Source organism: Amphibalanus amphitrite, unplaced genomic scaffold, assembly GCF_019059575.1.
Source record: "Amphibalanus amphitrite isolate SeventyFive unplaced genomic scaffold, NRLGWU_Aamphi_draft 001162F_arrow, whole genome shotgun sequence".
Taxonomy (NCBI): domain Eukaryota; kingdom Metazoa; phylum Arthropoda; class Thecostraca; order Balanomorpha; family Balanidae; genus Amphibalanus; species Amphibalanus amphitrite.
Genome location: NW_024882656.1, coordinates 87,852 through 106,761, shown reverse-complemented (window position 1 = coordinate 106,761; position 18,910 = coordinate 87,852). Strand labels below are relative to the sequence as shown.

Genomic DNA, 18,910 nt, shown 5'->3' with positions numbered 1-18,910 from the left:
CATTAGCCTTTGAGGCCCCCTGGATTCATAAGACCCGATGCCGGCCTCTAAGGGTCAGCATCGGCTTATGAGGGCCCATCTTGGACTTTGAGGGCCTTCTGTCATGGCCTCTGGGGTCCAACCCCGGCCCATGCCGGTCTTTTAGGGCCCCACACTGACCTCTGAGGGCCCGTGCTGGCTTGTAAGGACCCACCTTAGTCTCTGATGGCCCGCACGGGCTTCTGAAGACCCGATGCCGGCCTCTAAGGGCCCGCATCGGTCTCTGAGGGCCCATCCTGGCCTTTGACGGCCCTCTACTGGCCTCTGGGGTCCAACGCCGGCCCATGTCGGTCTTTTATAGCCCCACGGTAACCTCTGAGGGCTCCATGCTGGCCTGTAAGGACCCACATTAGCCTTTGAGTGCCCAATTCGGTCTCTGATGGTCTCAAACTGCCCTTTGCAGGCCCTGTACTGGTCTCTGATGGCCCTAAACTGGCCCCTATGGGCCCAAACCAGCCTCTAAAGGTCCCACACCGGCCTTTGATGGCCCTATTATGTTCTCTGGGGGGGAGGGGGGCTCAAGCCTTACCTTTGGGCGTCACGCACTTGCCTCTGAAGGCCCACATCAGCCTCTGGGGCCCTACCTGGGGCCTTTGAGGCCCTTCGCTGACCCTTGGGTCCAACGCCGGCCTCTCGGGGGTCTGACACCGTACTCTAAGGGCCCCATTGCAGCCTCTAGGCGATAGGTATCGCCGAAGCGCTATCGATGGGCCCATAAGTGTAGGAACCATGGGTGCAGTGGGCGCAGTTGCACCAACAATAATTCTGCAGTGGGTGCAGACAATGTATTCTGCATCCACAGTAATCTGGAACAAAACCCCCTTTTCTCAGCAACACTACTTTCCATGCAGCACGACAAATTTAGGATATTTGGCCCACTATCCATCTTCCGAAGTATTGGCTACTGTAATGGCCTTCAAAACTTACATTTGTGCTCAAGTAAAAACAAAAAAAGATGAAACGGAACACATGTGATTGAATAGTGAACAGATACCGATGACCCACTGTCAAAAGTTTTAGCACGATGATCTTAGAAAATGACAAAGTTAGCCGCGCCGCCTTTACTTTTGCGGTAGTCCATTCACAGTTGCGTGAATTATTGACAATATCAATGTTTCAAAATGCACTTATCGGTACCTTTTCGACATGGTACACCCTCAAAGCTCGCATTTCGCAATGAGCCTCCTCTCGGGTGCCGCACACTACCCCCCCCCCCCCCGCTTCACCGGCCATGGCCTGGATTTCTGCACCCGTGCACTACGTCCGTTGGCCCCTTTAAGCTAGCACCGGGCCCCCCGGGTCAGCGCAGGGGCCCCTTTGACAAGTTGGCCCCCCCCAAACTCCAAGTCTCCGACCGCCCCTGCCGGTGGTACGGACATCGGTTGATGGATCGTGATGAAACTTCCCATGCATGTTGGGGCAAGTATTGGCTATCATATGGTATAAGAAATTTGACCGGGTCAGGTCAGGTCACGGAGCTATGACGCATAGGCGTAGGAACGTTTTCGAAAGTGGGGGGGCCAGGGTCCCAGAGGTCCAAAACCTAACCTACCCCCAAAATCCGATTTCTCCTCGGATTTCGGCCACTTTGTTTTCGCAAACATGCTCAGAGGTAAAAAAAAATAGAGACAAAAAAAGAAAAAAAATTGGTTGAAATTTCAGGGAGTCTCCCGTCCATAAACTCAAACTGATGGACGCGTTCCCCTGTCCTCCGCAGTCGTTGGCACCCATGCAAATTCCAGAGGCATCCAGCAACTTTTTCATTACGAGCAAGCGTGAAACGTGCAAAGCGAGTCTTTTCAATATACCTATAAAAATCAGCATGAACGGCCCAGCTAGGCTCAGCCAGGCCTATAACGTTTTTAAGAGGTTTTATATCAGCGACCACTGCAACTGGGCTGATTGACTATCACTTATCAGAGGCCGGTGTGGGACTTTTAGACGGTCTGTGCCTTCAGAGGCCAGTTTAACCCTCCACGGCCCGGTCCTATAGGTTTTCTACATACGCGCTGGCCGAGGGGGCGGGGAGCGGGTACGACCCCCCTCGCCGTTTCGCCCCAGGTGGAGCTAGCGCGTCGCGGTAAAACGAGCGTGTGCGCCGTTACGAGACGCAGAGATCGATACCCGATTTTATGGTCCTAGGTCAACCGGTGATCTCTGACACCGTTCCGTGCTTCTATCCTCAGGATACTGAAATCCTTCTCCTTCACACCGCAACCCCCTCCGGGCTGGACAGGCAACTTTATCTCATGCGGGCTGCTCCCTTGGAGCGGCAACGCTGCTCCCGAGGGAGCGCACCCCGTAGCCGGGTGCAGTGAGTGCCTTGGGGCTGGGTGGCCTGTCCTCTGGACGGGCTCAGCCCCGGCGACTCACTAGGGTGCCTGCCCAGACCAATGTCTCCCCCTATATCCTATCATCCTTCCGGCTCTGAAATGGTCTCATTGGACCGAAAGGGCCTAACCCAACAAAACAAACAAAAACCGGTGACCTCTGAGGTCAGGTCAAGTGCCTCAAGGCACGGTTCCGTTTTTGGTGAATAACTTCGCAAAAAAATGGCCGCAGAGCCGCGGTTTTGCCAGCATCGTGTTCGCCTCTCTCAGGCGCGTCGAATGATATACTTTTTGTTTGGGTGAGGTAAACTTAAGGTGTTGACCTCGGGTCACGGTCAGGTCGGCGTCCCCAGGTCACGAAATTGGTCGAAGGAGGTCATGTCGCATATCATTCGATTCGGCAGGTCTTCTTGAGTCCATAGGTGGCTTTCCCGACTCGCTAGCTCAATTTGATCGGTACCTAGTTATTGACGAAAAACTAATAAGACCCTTATAACTTCATAAATGACGTCGCGCAAGGTCAACATTGCAAAAGTGACGCATCGAACCTTGCAAGGAGTGCATGAAATCACGATTCGGTGTGCTTGAGATAGTTGGAGATCGATCGTTCCCGGCGCCAGAAAAAGTTTTCAGTTTATCCCCATTGACTTATACCTAATGGTGAGGTCACGAAAATGACCTGACCTCATATGAACTTTAGGAAAAATCCGAGATATACATTATACAAGTTGAGAGACTCCTATTGGATACTAGGTCCTCCAAGGTTCATTTCCCTGTGAAATCTCCTCTGGCAGTGAGGGCGTTGCGAAGTTGCGACATCTGAAGACCGTGCAGAGGTTCACTTATGACCACATGGGTCAGTGACCTGATCTGACCCGAAAATGCGGTTGGTGTCAAAAGATCCCGTTTGATTCAAAGGTCAGGTATGCCAAGCTTCAGCTCTCTATCGCCGGCGTGTTCGGAGCTATCGCGAAAAAAAGCCTATGGAGGGGCGGCACCCGCCCCCCCCCCCCCCCCGGCCGGCGAGGGTTAACCCTCGCCGGACCTATTGGTTTTCTACATACGCGCCGGCCGAGGGGGGGGGGGCGGGTACGACCCCCCCCCTCGCCGTTTCGCCCCTGGTAGAGCTAGCGCGTCGCGGAAAAAACGAGCGTGTGCGCCGTTACGAGACGCAGAGATTGGTACCCGATTTTAAGGTCCTAGGTCAACCGGTGACCTCTGAGGTCAGGTCAAGTGCCCCAAGGTACGGTTCAGTTTTTGGTGAATAACTTCGCAAAAAACGGCCGCAGAGCGCCGATTTTGGCAGCATCGTGTTCGTCTCGCTCAGGCGCGTCGAATGGTATACTTTTTGTCCGGGTCAGGTTAACTTGGGGTGTTGACCTCAGGTCAAGGTCAGGTCAGCACCCCCAGGTCACGAAGTTGGTCGAAAGAGGTCATGTCGCATATCATTCGATTCGGCAGGTCTTCCTGAGTCTATTGGTGGCTTTTCCGATTCGCTAGCTCAATTTGATCAAGAGTTATTGACGAAAAACTAATATGACCTTGATGACGTCATAAATGACGTCACGCAAGGTCAACATTGCAAAAGTGACGCATCTAACCTTGCAAGGAGTGCATAAAATCACGATTCTGTGTGCTTGAGATAGTTGGAGATCGTTCCCGGCGCCAGAATAGCAGTTTTCATTTTTCCCCATTGACTTATAATGGTGAGGTCACGAAAATGACCTGACCTCATATGACCTTTAGGAAAAATCCGAGATATACAAGTTGTGGGACTCATAATGGATACTAGATCCTGCAAGTTTCATTTCCCTGTGACATCTCCTCTGGCAGTGAGGGCGTTGCGAAGTTGCGACATCTGAAGACCGTGCAGAGGTTCACTTATGACGTCATAGGTCAGTGACCTGACCTGACCCAAAAATGCGGTTGGTGTCAAAAGATGCGGCTTGGATCAAAGGTCAGGTATGCCAAGTTTCAGCTCTCTATCGCCAGCGTGTTCGGAGCTATCGCGAAAAAACCCTATGGGGGGGGCGGCACCCGCCCCCCCCCCCTCGGCCGGCGAGGGTTAAGGCCCTCAGAGACCAGTACAGGGCCTGCAAAGGGCAGGATGAGACCTTAAGATGCCGACTTGGGCCATCAGAGGATAATGTGGGTCCTTACAGGCCAGTATGGGCCCTCAGAGGTCAGTGTGGGACCCTAAAATGCCGGCATGGGCCGGTGTTGGACCTCAGAGGCCAGCAGAAGACCCTCAAAAACCAAGATGGGCCTCAGAGGCCGATGCGGACCCTTAGAGGCCGGCATCGGGTCTTCAGAATTCAGTGCGGGGCCCTCAAAGGCACCTAAAGGCTAGTCTTGGGACCCCAGAGACAGAAATGAGGCCACCAGAGGCCGGTGTGAGGCCCTCAGACGCCGGCTGGGCCCTTGAGGCCGGTTTAGGGGTCCTCAAATGAGGTCAATGTGGGTTCTCAGCGGTCAATGTGGGCGCTTGACCGCCACTGAAGGGCCCTCCGAGATCAGTGTAGGACCCTCAAAGACTGGTTTGGGAGCTGTTAATAGCTAGCGTGGGATTCTTGCGTCGCGTGACAATCGAATAAGGGCCAGAGCCCCATACGTCCATGGGGGCCCATTGGTTGTTTGGGGGGGGGGCCAAATGATATGATGGTCCCCTGATTAGCCTTTGGAGGGGGAAGGGCATGGCCCTGATCCCCCTCTGCGACCGCCACTGCACTGAAAGTGGAAGGGGGAGGGGCAGAAACAGACATTGCTGGCCCCCAGCCTGTTTGAACCGAGGCTGAGGCACGGTCACCCTGGCCCCCAGCTAGTACGCCTTTGACGAACTATGCCGACCCCAAGCAGATAAGGTCAAGCGTTGGTCGTTTGTATACGCATTCTCCTGACCCGTGCTAGTATTGTCTTAGTATTGCCTATACCTTTTTAGTGCTCGCTGTCCCGCGCCTCGTATTCAACAAAATGCTGTCACCAGGACTCACAGTCTTGTCTCTGATATGGTTTCCTTCATTGAGTGAAGGAAATTGCGGTCAATAACGCTGTAGAAACAAAAAGGAATCCTCATTAAAGGGCAAACTGAATAGTTGTCAAGTTACCGGGTGGTAGGTTAGGTACAGACAGACACTTAAGTCAGCAAAAAGTGGGGGGGCCAGTTAACATTGCTGGCCCCCCCATCTCCGAAAGTGGGGGGGCCATGGCCCCCCCGGCCCCCCCTGTTCCTACGCCTATGCTATGACGTCACAAGAGGAACAGCGTCCGGTACTATTTTTGAAAAGCGCCCGAACCACTATTTTGCTAATTCTTGTCACCTCAATGGGAATATGCAGCAATATTAGCTTCTATAGGGAGCAAAGGACCTCCCAAATCCAAAAATACAATCAGATTTCAAAAATCCCTAGAACGCCTAGGGGGGGGTTGTATCAACCCCCCCCCCCCTGAGGTTTTTTCGAAGTGCACGCTAAACGGCTTGTCGTAGCGGGCTGAAATTTTCAATACCCTCTGGGGCAACCTTTGCGCATCTTTTGCCGAAAATAAATTGATCGGGTCATGTCAGGTCACGGAGTTATGACGTCATAAGAGGTACAGCCTCCGGCCGGATTTTCACAAACTGCGTGCCAACGCCCGAGGTTTCCTGCCGGTGGTACGGACATCGGTTGATGGATCGTGATGAAACTTCCCATGCATGTTGGGGCAAGTATTGGCTATCATATGGTATAAGAAATTTGACCGGGTCAGGTCAGGTCACGGAGCTATGACGTCACAAGAGGAACAGCGTCCGGTACTATTTTTGAAAAGCGCCCGAACCACTATTTTGCTAATTCTTGTCACCTCAATGGGAATATGCAGCAATATTAGCTTCTATAGGGAGCAAATGGACCTCCCAAATCCAAAAATACAATCAGATTTCAAAAATTTAAATTTTGATTTTTCGAATTTCTGCCGCCGACTGTGACCTTGCCGACTTCCGGCGCTCCCAACGCGCCATTTTTAGAGCTAGGGAAACGAAATACATACCAAACGATAGAGAATTGATCAAGGAACAAGATAGTGAAAGTTTCAAGTCGATATCTCCCACCGTTTTGCCGCAATCGCCGCCGAAAGTTGAAAAAAGTCTATTTTTCCGAAAATTTGACCTTTGACCTGTCAAAAGTAGGTCAAATGTTGACCTAGGACCAAAAAATATACCACCAATCGCGAGATCTCGTTGAGAGCAATCCGTTGGTTTTTTCCGCTAAGCTCTACGACCTTCCGTTTCGAAACGCCAGGGGGGGGGTCGTAACAACCCCCCCCCCCTGGTCTTTCGTGTTATGAGAAATGGCCTGGTCGTGCGAGGGTTAAATTTTGATTTTTCGAATTTCTGCCGCCGACTGTGACCTTGCCGACTTCCGACGCTCCCAACGCGCCATTTTTAGAGCTAGGGAAACGAAATACATACCAAACGATAGAGAATTGATCAAGGAACACGATAGTGAAGGTTTCAAGTCGATACCTATCTCCCACCGTTTTGCCGCAATCGCCGCCGAAAGTTGAAAAAAGTCTATTTTTCCGAAAATTTGACCTTTGACCGGTCAAAAGTAGGTCAAATGTTGACCTAGGACCAAAAAATATACCACCAATCGCGAGATCTCGTTGAGAGCAATCCGTTGGTTTTTTCCGCTAAGCTCTACGACCTTCCGTTTCGAAACGCCAGGGGGGGTCGTAACAACCCCCCCCCTGATCGTTCATGTTATGAGAAATGGCCTGGTCGTGCGAGGGTTAACCCGCGCGGGGCTGGGGTCTCCAGCCGAACGCGCGGGGCTGGGGGGGGGGTAAATTTTACCCGCCCCCCTTGTTATCTCCCGAACTAATGGTCCGATTTGGAAAATTCAAACGCCAATCGAAAGCTCTCATCACGAACTACTAAAAACATGTACTTAATTTAAAGTTTGAGGTCAAGGTCAAGGTCAGGTCAAGGGTACAAATTGCAAGTTTCTACAGTATCGGCCTTGCACCGTAGTTGCCGAAGAATGGACTGAGACTGATCGCCCAAAACGTGTTCTTAGGCTACCAAGACAATATTCGTTGCATACAATATCATTCAGAGGTCAAGGTCAAGGTCAGGTCAGGTCAGGTCAGGTCACCGAAAAACAAAATATAGAAAAGGGCATGTGCGACACATGTTTTATGGGTCATTTTACTCATATAATTCAATAGGCACACTCAATAAGTGATATGGACCACCTCTGGATGAATTTCAGGTCGAGGTCAGGTCAAGGTCAGGTCAAGTGAGGTCAAATTTTGAAGTTGGTTGTTAAGGCCTAAAAAGGTGTTTATCTGATGCAGTTTTTCACGGCGAATCGAATGGTGCTATTTTTGTTTCCGTACGAGGTCTAGAACTTCCAAAAAAGTCATTTTTCAAAAATTTTGTGTGTCGTGACGTCATAAAATTTTGAATAACTCCCACATTTTTGAACCGATTCTTCTAAAATTTGGTATGTAGGTGCACATAGACCACTTCTCTGACATATATTCCGGTTTTTTCGATAGACTCAAAATTTTGGATTTTATAATGATTTTCCAAAAAAATCAGTTTTTTGAAAAAAAAAGGCCAAAATCCAAAATTTTCAAAACACCGAGATAGCCATTTGATAGACAAAGTAAAATTACGTATAACCTTTTTTGTTACGTCTTGATTCCTTTAAAAATGAAGATGTTAGCGGCGTTTGAACTTTTGCCGTTTTTGAGGCGAAAATGGCGAACATGACGTCACTAAAACGTCGATTTCTCAAAAATTTTCCGACGGATTTCGCTCAAATTTTCAGGGAACGTGTCAAATTGATGTAAGAAAAGGTACTGAAAGTTTGGCGGCGCTGCGCGCCGCCGTTTTTGAGATATCGCAAAAATTCGCGAGGGGGGTAAAATTTACCCCCAGCCCCGCGCGGGTTAAGAGATGAAATATGTTGCCGAAGCGTCATTATTCTTTTCCTCAGGTTAATAAATATCTAAAAAGTTAATTGTTTTCAAAACGGGCTTCGCTGAGGAAAACTAAATATTATAACCAAATATTTCGGCTTTATTGATCAGCCTTGTTCACTGGTTTGAAACCTCTGGGTTTGAAATACATTTTTCTCAAAAACATGTTTTTGAGAAAAATGTATTTCAAACCCAGAGGTTTCAAACCAGTGAACAAGGCTGATCAATAAAGCCGAAATATTTGGTTATAATATTTAGTTTTCCTCAGCGAAGCCCTTTTGAAAACAATTAACTTTTTAGAGATGAAATATAATTGACAAGTAAAAATAAAAATCAATAATTTCATTGCTTTACTAATGACGTAACCAAAAGCACGTAACCAAGCTTTTTGACCTCTAGGAGGTGCTATCGAACAGGCTTGAGTTCTTGACGCGGATGTTCCGAAAGTTGCGCTGGCTCCCAGTCAGGGGTAGCTAGTAACAGTTGGTAGCATTAGGCCAAATGGGCGCTCAAAAACTACTACCCCATAGGGTTTCCATGTTAAATCGACCTTTTTCAAGCGAGCCCCATACGTAAGCCAATCGATAAAGTGCTAATATTATAGTGGGAAAAAGAAGCCTCAAGCTTCCTCTACAACCTTTCTATCTAGCGTTTTTCGATGCGGAGGCCATAACAGGTCCAAAAAGCATTGGGCGCTGCCCGAGGTACCAAAAGCCCCTCAATGAGAGCACAAGTTCCTGCGCATGCGCACATTGCCTCAACCCTGTACTAGCGTAAATTAGTCATACTGCTCACGGACTCGCTCAGCCAATCAGCATCCGCGATTACATTCAAAGATGTCGCTAGCATCACGTAAATCCTGCTTGCGAACACACTTCAAGAATGAAACAGCTGCGCCATTTCTGCCTTCCATTGATTCCTTCCATCTTAGTATCACCTATACGCTTTTCAACTAACTTTAGACTAAGTTTTAAACTATGGTTAGTATGTTATTTCTGGTACATATAATTTAAAAATAACTGCTTTATGAATATGGCTTTACTCTTCAGAATGGAATACTCTATTTTTTCGATATACAAAAAATATATCACCTTCCCTGTAACTTGTCCAGGTAAAATGGGCGCTTTCCGCGTCGTTGGTGTACCCGTTGTTCTATATACCCTGCTCCCAGGGGGGTACGCTCCGGCTGTTTAGCATTATGAAAAATGGTGACAGACGTTTGTGGAGGATTGTCGACGAACTCTTGTTCCGTGAGCAGTACTTACACGCTAGCGGAAAATTCACCAATCAGCGCTCGGCGGTACTCGACGCTGATTGGTCCGACGCTCGTGACGAAATTGCGGGGGACCGCAGTTATTCTCTATGGACCCGAATAGGCTTTTGGATTTCGGAGGGGTTTCTTTAAAATTATATGCTGTTTCGAGCTGTTTTCGAGTTGAAATATATTTCTTATGACTGTTACCTATATAATGGCACCATAAAATCATGATTTTGATAAATATTACCGATGAAATATCGGCCGAAAAGACATGCTGTCATGGTACGGACTGCCCTGCGGCTGATGTGGGGTCCCTAATGCCAGCGTATGGTAATAATGGGGTGACGAAGGGTTATTGGAGACTCTTAGAGCCCCATCAGCATTCAGCATAGGGTCATCAGAGGCCGGGAACGTCCATCAGGGGTCTGAGTAGGCCTGTCATAGGGGCATATATGACACATCATGGCCCATGGGTCAATGTAGATCCATGGGGCCGTTGAAGGGCCATCATTGTTCAGCGTGGGCTCGCAATTACCTCTGATGGGCATATGCCGTGCCCCGATGGACTAACGCTGGCCCCTGATGAACCATCACCAGCCCCTGATAGGTCTACAAAGCCCACTGCTGGGTCTAAATTGGTCACTGATATGCCCAAATGGGCCACTGAGAAACCCGTACAACATCCCCTGACTGCACCTGCTGGACCAGTGCCGTCCTCTCATGGGCCCACCACAGCTCTTGAATGACCTTTTCAAGTCCCTTGAAGTGCCTTTATTGGCCTAAATGGCCCCTGATTGGCTTATGTGGTCCCTATTGGTCCTATATGGCCCCCCATGAGCCCTCAACGTCCCTAGACGGCCTTACATTATATGTCACTGGGCCCTGTTGGGTCAGCACCGGCCCCTGATAGGCTTGCACTGGACCCACCGGGCCTATACCGACCCATGAAGGGCCTATGTCGAGCCCTCATGGGCCTCCGATGACCACACGCCGGCATGTGTGGCCCCATCAGCAGTGGTCCGTCTATCCCATGTACTTACGGTCTTTTTGGTCGATGTGACACCGGTAGTATATAGAAATGTTATGATTAAATGTCGTTATTACACAGTCAAAAGTCACAGAAAGAATATCCAAGCTCAAAAATGGCCTCAAACCCAACAAAAACTGGTATAAATCCCCTTCAAAAGCCGTAAGTCTATTAAACGCCATAGGGGAATAGCTGCAGTCCCCCGCAATTTCGTCACGAGCATCGGGCCAATCAGCGTTGAGTATTGCCGAACGCCGATTGGTCGATTTCCGCTAGCCTGTAAATGCTGCTTGCGGATATAGTTTTGAACAAAAGAGGGTCGCGGCTACTAATTATCGCTTGTCACCACTTTTTCGTCGGGAGCGTTCTACCTGGTTTATATAGCCTTGCCTGCTCCCAGTGCGTATTTACAAATTGCAACCGAGCTCCGCCGTAGGGTATTTTATTTCCGCCGTAGTGTATTTCACTTGGGGCATTTTCTACCATACATCTGCCTGAGCTTAGGGTAATTACAATTTGTCGGCGACGTTAAAAAATGATGCACTTTTTTTGCAGTATAGGATATAGCATGTGCATATTTCTGCCTTTTTGGGTGCGCTTTATCGGTTTTTCGTGAGTAACTCGTGTAAAAACCGTCCGATCGCGACGAAAATTTCAATGCCCCCGATTTTATCAATTTTACACCTACCCTGGAAATTTCATGACCCTGACCTAAATGACCTTTGACCTGTGACCTATTTCTCGAGACCATGTTTGGCCCGAATCGCGATTCGGCGTATGTCGGATCGCATTAGCCGCGCGGTTGCAGTCTTCACGTGGTTTCAAGCGTTGAAACATGTGATATGATGCTGGTCCCATGCATTAGGGTGGGTGTCAAGGTTACCTGAAGGTCAGGTCAGCTCAATGACCTTTGATGACCTCGGTTCCTTTTTCGAGTTTTACATGTTTCTAGGCTAGTTTTTGGAGCTGATTTCGAATTTAGCAACTATTTTTTATTCAGGCCTCCCTCCAACGGGCTCTTGTGTTGTCCCAATTATAGGAGAAGGATTTGAACATTACAGGGGGTGTAACGAAATTATCCGGACACCTTTCTTCCCGCTGTAATTAAAAAGCAAAACAATCTGGTACTTTTTCTTTTAACTGAGCTTGTAGCCACCTTTCATAAAAACACAGTGGTGAACGTTCTGGAGCATTTCAGCCAATGAATTCTCCAGCACACTGGCTTTGATGCGGACCAACGCCGTCTAAACCTGTGCCTGCGGTTGAGCAGTGCTTATCCCTATTCCTGGCGGGCTCCGCCGGGACAAGAAACTGGCGGGGGGGGGGGCCGATTCGGCCCCCCCCCTGACATCTCGAGAACGAAGCAAGATAGCGACAAGCGGTAAACGGCATCGGATACGCATGGACAAGGTCTACAATTTTTACTAAGGTCATTTTCAGGTCAGGTCAAAGATGACGTCACAGGGGTCGAAAAAGTCAAAATGGCGGCGCTAGATATGGAGAGAGTTTTTCTCGAATAACTTTCGAATTAGTCAAGATAGGAACAAACTAAGGGCATCATCGTGATCCTCTCGTCAATCCGCATCGAATGATATATATGTTGACCTCGAAAGGTCAAGGTCAAAGGTTGACCTCAGGTCACGTGACCTCGAGGTCATCATGTATATCATTCGATGCGTCTTGACGAGCTGAACACAATGAGACCATCCATGCGTCTGTATCTTGTTCCTGTACGGAGTTATTGGCCAAAAACCTTTGGTGACCTTTGATGACGTCACATGACCTCACAGCTGCCCAACAGCAAAACAGACCTCAAGGTAGTGAAGGTTGATCGTATATGAAGTCATGTATGGTATATGGGGCCATTCCGACCCGTTTTAGTGGTAAAAACAGGGAGTTGATTTTTCCCCCATTGACTTATAATGGGGAGGTCGCGAAACTGACCTGACCTTAGGTCACCGATATCAAAATTCCGAGATATACAAATTGCACATACTGGTACCCTAACTAAAGCCTGAAGAGAAGAAATTGATCGGTCAAAAACTCTAGCTCTGGCGTGATTGCAAACTTTTCTGAGGTAGGGTCACCAAACCGCCTCTGGTGACCTGACCTGAGGTCAGATCAACTCAAAATGTTCAGACATGTTGCGTAGAAGCCTTTTAGGAAAAGTCAGAAAATTTGAGCTTCCTAGCTCAACGCGTTTGGGAGAAATAACCAAAAAACCTCAGGGGGGGGGGGGCTCCTGAGGCCCCCCCGCCAGGAATAGGGTTATGGCGGGTGGCTCTTCATACACCTCCTGCTGAACAAGAGCCCACAGGTTTTCGATTGAATTGGGATCGCGACTTTTTCCAAGTCATAAGCGTTAGCCCAGTGTTCGCGCGCCGTCAATGAGAAACGTCGTTCACGGGCTCTCAGTCCTCTATATTTTCTCCTCCATTCCTCCTCCTTCTTCCAGCGCTAACGGCCTGAGCCTGAATCAGCCGCGTACCGCCATGGCCAGACAGAGCCTCGTACAACAGGAGCCAGGAGCCTTGAGCCGTAACTAAAACACGCATACACACAAACGAAACAAGGTAAGTTCCAGACAAATAAATCCGTATCATAACATTGGTCAGTCGTATCACGATAATTTCAGAATAATAAGCAAAGCGCTTCACAATAACATCCGACATTTGGTACGATTTAGTGCTTACCGACAAATTGTCACTCTCCGGCGTAACGAACAGTGTTCATGCTTAAATTCATAGCCAAAATTCTTCCTTTTCACTCAAACAACATTTTTGCAAGTCATCAATCACATCTTTCGTCTTTATCTTTCGTAATTATTCAGATTCTAGCCAGACATTGTCAAAATCGAGCCGAAAGAAAGTAAACAAAACAAAACAATCCGGTAACCATAGCAACATAGCGTAGTTACCATAGGCGGAGGGCACCGCCGCTGAGCGGCGTCGCAACGGCACCGCCGCTGGGGCCGTGCGGCGCTAACACCCGCCCCCTTTGAACCATCCAGGTTCAAAACCAACTTCTTAACTATACATATAACAACACATAGGCACACTACACAGCCTACCGAAACAAGCGTCGCTGAGATCAGCATCAACACACGCAAGTAGAACGCATCCTATATACATTATACATGCACCGTTCCTGATGTCTATCATTGTGATTGTGTCATGAGCCTGTGTGGCGTGTCATGATCTTAAGTGTCCGGTGTTAATGACTTAGCGGTGTGCTGCTAGACTCATGCTGTCTTATACAGTGTAGCTGCAGCTCCATCGCTTCACCAAGACTGCTCTTCTGCGCCCAGAATCTTCACTACCTTCGTGACAGGTCTCAGAAACATGGTTCCTCGAGCGCGGACCTTCACAGAGCGCACACGCCCGTCCTTACCAATCAGGGTCTCCTTCACGAGACCCAGCGGCCACACACCGCGTGGTACCGATTCGTCTACCATGACGACGACGTCACCGATCCGCAGGTTCGTCCGACTTCTCGTGGCAGCGCGAGATCGCTGCTGCAGGAGAGGCAAGTATAGTCGTCTCCACGAACGCCAAAACTGCTCAGCTAGGTAAGCAGCTTGTCGCCATCTCTTGGGTCCATCCAGGTCATCTTCATTTGAAGAATCACATACCGGTGTCACACACTTCAAATGCAGGATGTGATTCGGAGTCAGAGGCACCTCGTCACGAGGGTCCGACGAAACCGGCACCAGCGGCCGATTGTTCATGATGCACTCGGTTTCGCACAAGAGTGTGTGCAACGTCTCTTCTGTGAATGTTTGGCTGGTTAACAGACCATTCAGGATCTTCCGGACGCCTCTGATGAGACGCTCCCACACACCGCCGTGGTGGGAAGCGGCAGGAACGTTGAACATCCACTCGATGCCCTTGTCCAGCATCGCTCTCTTCAACTTCTCTTCGTTCGCGTGCAGTGCATCAACTTCTTCCTTCAGCTCCTTGTCTGCTGCTGTGAAGTTCGTTCCCCTGTCGGAACGCATCAGGCGAACGTTACCGCGTCTTGCAATGAAGCGGCGCAAGGCACAAATGAATGAGTCCGCAGAAAGGCTGTCTGCGAGCTCGAGATGCACGGCTCTCGTGCTGAGGCATGTGAAAATAACTCCAAACTTCTTCACCTGACCTCTACCTCTCTTGGCGTATAGCGGCCCGAAGTAATCTACACCAGTGTTACTGAACGGGTGAGTGGCCTCCTCTACACGATCCTGTGGCAAGTCTGCCATCTTCTGTCCCTCAACTGGGCGCTGTCGTCTTCTGCACTTCACACATCTGTGCAAACACCGTCGTACTGCGCTGTTCCCTTTCAGTACCCAGTATAGAGTCCTGAGTTCAGAAAGAACATACTGACGTCCTTCGTGTCCTGCCCTCTCGTGACGATCAGCGATGATCAGGTCAGTTACCTTGTCCTTGTCTGGGAGAATCAGAGGATGCTTGGCAGCCCAGTCCAACGCAGAGTTCATCAAGCGTCCGCGCATCCTGATGAGACCGTCCTCCACGAATGGGCTCAGCCGCGACAGACGACTGGCACATCGCACCTCACGTCCCACTCCCAGGTCAGTCAGTTCTTGCAGAAAATGAGTTTTCTGAACATGCTTCACGATGATCCTCTCGGCATCTTCTATGTCAGCAGGAGTGAGCTCCCTCGCATTCGAGGCTCCCTGCTCGTCTCTGGCCTTCAGCTGCAGAGTCTTGATCGTTCGGCGGATCCATGCCACCGCTCTCGTGAGTCTCTTCCATGACGAATGATATTCAATCAGACGATCGATGGGATTGGCGCTGGAGTTGTCAGCCTTCTCGTTCTGCACAACGACAGTTGCCGAACTTGTCTTCGCTTGCTTCACTTCCGGGTCATCCGGGTGAATCTCACCGACGCACGGAGACCTTGGCCAATTCTCCTGTGAGCTCCTGAGAAATGGCGGACCGTTGTACCACATGTCGCTGTCTTGCAGTACTCCTCTTGAAACCATGTCAGCAGGATTCAGCGACGAGGGTACGTACCGCCACTGTTCGTTCTTCGATCCAGCGTGTATCGCAGCAAGTCGATTCGCCACATAGATGTGATAGCGCGAGGTCTCGTTCTCGATGTAACGCAACACGGTCGTGCTATCCGTCCAAAAGGTGACGTCATGGATCCTCATGTCCAGTGCTCGCAAGAGCTCTTGGTTCACGTCTACGGCAAGCTTGGCTGCGGCTAGTTCAAGACGCGGGACCGTAATCGCCTTGAGCGGAGCGACTCGGCCTCGGCTAAGAACCAGGGAAACGAACACTTCACCATCTCCGCGCACAGTGCGTATGTATGACGCGGTGCCATAGCCCTTCAGACTGGCGTCACTGAAGTGGTGCAGACTCACTGCATCCGCGGCACTTATGCCATACGGATCATAACATCTTGGCACGCGAACGTCTGGCAGGGACTTCAACCCATTCAGCCATCTGTTCCATTCTTCTTCAACTTCATTGGGAATGTCATCGTCCCAGCCGGTTCGTAGACGCGTCAGTTCCTGAAGAATCATCCGTCCTTGAAGAACGCGAGGAGCAGCCAGGCCTAACGGGTCGTAACAGGCTGCAGTCGCGGAGAGTATTCCGCGTCGAGTACGTGGTCTTCTGTTTAGAGCGTCTACGTCGATGCTGAATCCAAGCTCATCCCTGTGAGTATCCCAGAGTACACCTAAGACTCTCTCGCTTGAAGAGGTTTCCTGTCCAAGGTGAGTTTCAGTCTTTCCCTTGTCATCTTCTGATAGCGCTCTCAGAACTTCGGTGCTGTTGGAGTTGAACTTCGTGAGTCGGAAGCCACCCATGCTGCACAGCTGCTTCAGGTCCTGCGCCATCTTCGCAGCGGAGGCTTCTGACGTCGTCGATTGGCATACGTCATCCACATAGAAACTTCTTTGCAGTGTCTTCTTCACTTCGGGGGTGTATCCTGTGCCGAAGTCTTCTGCCGTCCGATGAAGAGCGTAGTTCGCGCAACTGGGACTGGATGTCGCTCCGAACAGATGTCTTGTCATCCTGAAGACACGTGGTGTTGAAGAAGTGTCGCCTTCTGGCCACCACAGGAAGCTCAGATAGTTCCTGTCGCTCTCCGGTACCATCACCTGAAGAAACATGGACTCGATGTCACCGGTAAAGGCTACCGTCTCTTGTCGAAAGCGGACTAATACGTCCACCAGGGAGTTCGTCAGGTTCGGGCCTTGCATGAGTACGTCATTCAGACTCACTCCATTGTATGACGCGCTGCAATCAAAAACTACTCTAAGCTTGTTTTTGGTCGGGTGATACACCCCATGGTGCGGGATATACCAGCGCTCTTCTTTTCCTTCTTCTGAATCTGGTGCTGCTTCCTCAGCATATCCTTCATCCAGAAGCTTCTTCATCTGCTCCTTGTAGTCAGCTGCATATCTTGGATCCTTCTCGAACTTTCTTCTCAGTGATTCCAGTCGTCTTGCTGCCATCACTCTGTTGTCTGGCAAATCGGGTTTCGCATCTCGGAATGGCAGACCGATTTCGTACTTCTCTCCGTCCTTCTTGCATGTATCTTCCACCTTGAGGCACCACTTGACATCCTCGACTGAGTAGCCTCTGCGACTATCATGGCTGTCAAGGAACTCGAGCTCGGGATCTTCCAGCATCTTGATGCGGTTGACACGCGCGACGTGTGCACCTGGTCCCCTCTTCCCCTCAACGCCACAGACCAGCCAACCGTATCTGGTTCTGACGGCGTAGGGGCCCTTCTGGCCTGGGCAGCTCACCACTTCCAATGGTTCTGACACCACGCTGGCGTTTGCACCGATGAGCAGGCCGATCTCTCTTGATGTCGTCTTCTCAGTAAAACCAGCTTCAACTCCACGTTGTCGGAGATGTGGCCACTTGCTGATGTCTTCTTGTCGTACGATGTCTTGCTTTTCCACCGGTATGTGCTCTAGAACATACAACGCTGGAAGTTCAACTTGGTTGCCACCATCTTCAGTTCCAATACTGACACCAGTGATCAACGAGGTCTTCATTCTTCGCTCTCCATTGATGGTGGACATGACTACATATGTCTTCTCGTCTGGTTGAATGCCTAACTGACTTGCCAGCTTACGTGAGATGAATGAGTGCGTACTGCCAGGATCTATGAAGGCTCCAGTCAGCACGGACCGTTCCTTGACGTTGGCTGATACTGGAAGCACCTGCAGCTTTCCACCGCCTTCACACTCTTGTGACACATGTCCTGCCGTCACGACGTTGGCGTTGGGCAGCGCATCTCTGTGCATACTTGTAGGATGCGACTTCTCGCACTTCTTACAGCGGCTTCGTTTCTGACAGTTCTTGGAGATATGTCCTTCCTGTAAGCAGCCGAAACATAGTCCATGTTGACGTATGTAGTCAGTCTTCTCTTCCTCAGTCTTCGCCCCGAAAGCTCTGCAAGTCTCCAGGTCATGAGGATGCTCGCAGTAGGCACACTTGGCCGTTTGCTTCATGTTGCTTGCGTAAGCTCGACTTCTTCGTTCTTGGTGGAGCTGATGCTCCCGATTCTTCATCCCCTTTCTTGCAGGCTGCTGTGCTTTCTGCACGGTCGTGGCTTGTGATCGTGTGTCCTTCTTCTCTTGAGCACTGAGCACATGTCTTCCATAGACAGGGTGGGACACGATCCTTGCTTCTGATTCGATGAACTCGACGAAGTCTCTGAAACTGACCTGCCTCTGGTCAGTCCTCTTCCTTTCTCCGTCTTCTCTTCTGTCTCGTCTCTGATCCTGTTCGATCCTGTCGACCGCTCTGCGCCAGCGATCAGCGACCCACGGCGTCTTCTGAATGGCCTGGCAGATCATCCATGAATCAAACCCACTGTCTGCCAAAGCAGGTGAGTGAAGAGCGTTGAGAGCACCTCGCAGAAACACTGAGTAGTCATCAAGGCCGTTCACATCTTCATATCTCACGCGCGGGTAGTTTTGAATCTTCTCGATCACTGATGCTCTGGACTTCATCGCATTGTCATATCTCACTCTGAGTAGACGAATAGCTTCACTGTAACCATCATCACCCAGGTAGACGCAGGTGGCTACAATGTCATGAGGCTTACCTTTGGTCAGCTGCAACAGGTACATCAGCTTCTCTTCTTCCCTGTCCAGCCTACACGCTTCAGGTCCCGCACTACCAGTTTCTCGATGTCAATGTCCATAGCTTATGTATGTTAATATACCTATGTGCATGTGAAAGCGTAATGCCAAAATGTGTTCAGCACTGATAAACAGCAGCTGTCATAGTCGGGTGCATCTCGTGTCAATGTTCTGCGAAATGTACC

The 18,910-nt window shown here is 49.9% G+C and overlaps 1 protein-coding gene across 1 annotated transcript; it reads right to left on the bottom strand.

The window, feature by feature from the left end:
* Positions 1-13,015: 13,015 nt before the first annotated feature.
* On the bottom strand, positions 13,016-18,733 carry LOC122370710. The gene is made up of 2 exons (XM_043346553.1): positions 13,309-18,733; positions 13,016-13,157 (listed from the first exon to the last, which is right to left on the bottom strand). Exon 1 carries the CDS (start codon positions 18,711-18,713, stop codon positions 13,896-13,898), a length of 4,818 nt encoding a protein of 1,605 aa, XP_043202488.1. The 5' UTR covers positions 18,714-18,733; the 3' UTR covers positions 13,016-13,157; positions 13,309-13,895.
* Positions 18,734-18,910: the final 177 nt, after the last annotated feature.

Bases quoted from the DNA above. Each gene is read 5' to 3' on its own strand.
- LOC122370710 (XM_043346553.1), bottom strand. From the start codon at position 18,713: ATGTACCTGTTGCAGCTGACCAAAGGTAAGCCTCATGACATTGTAGCC.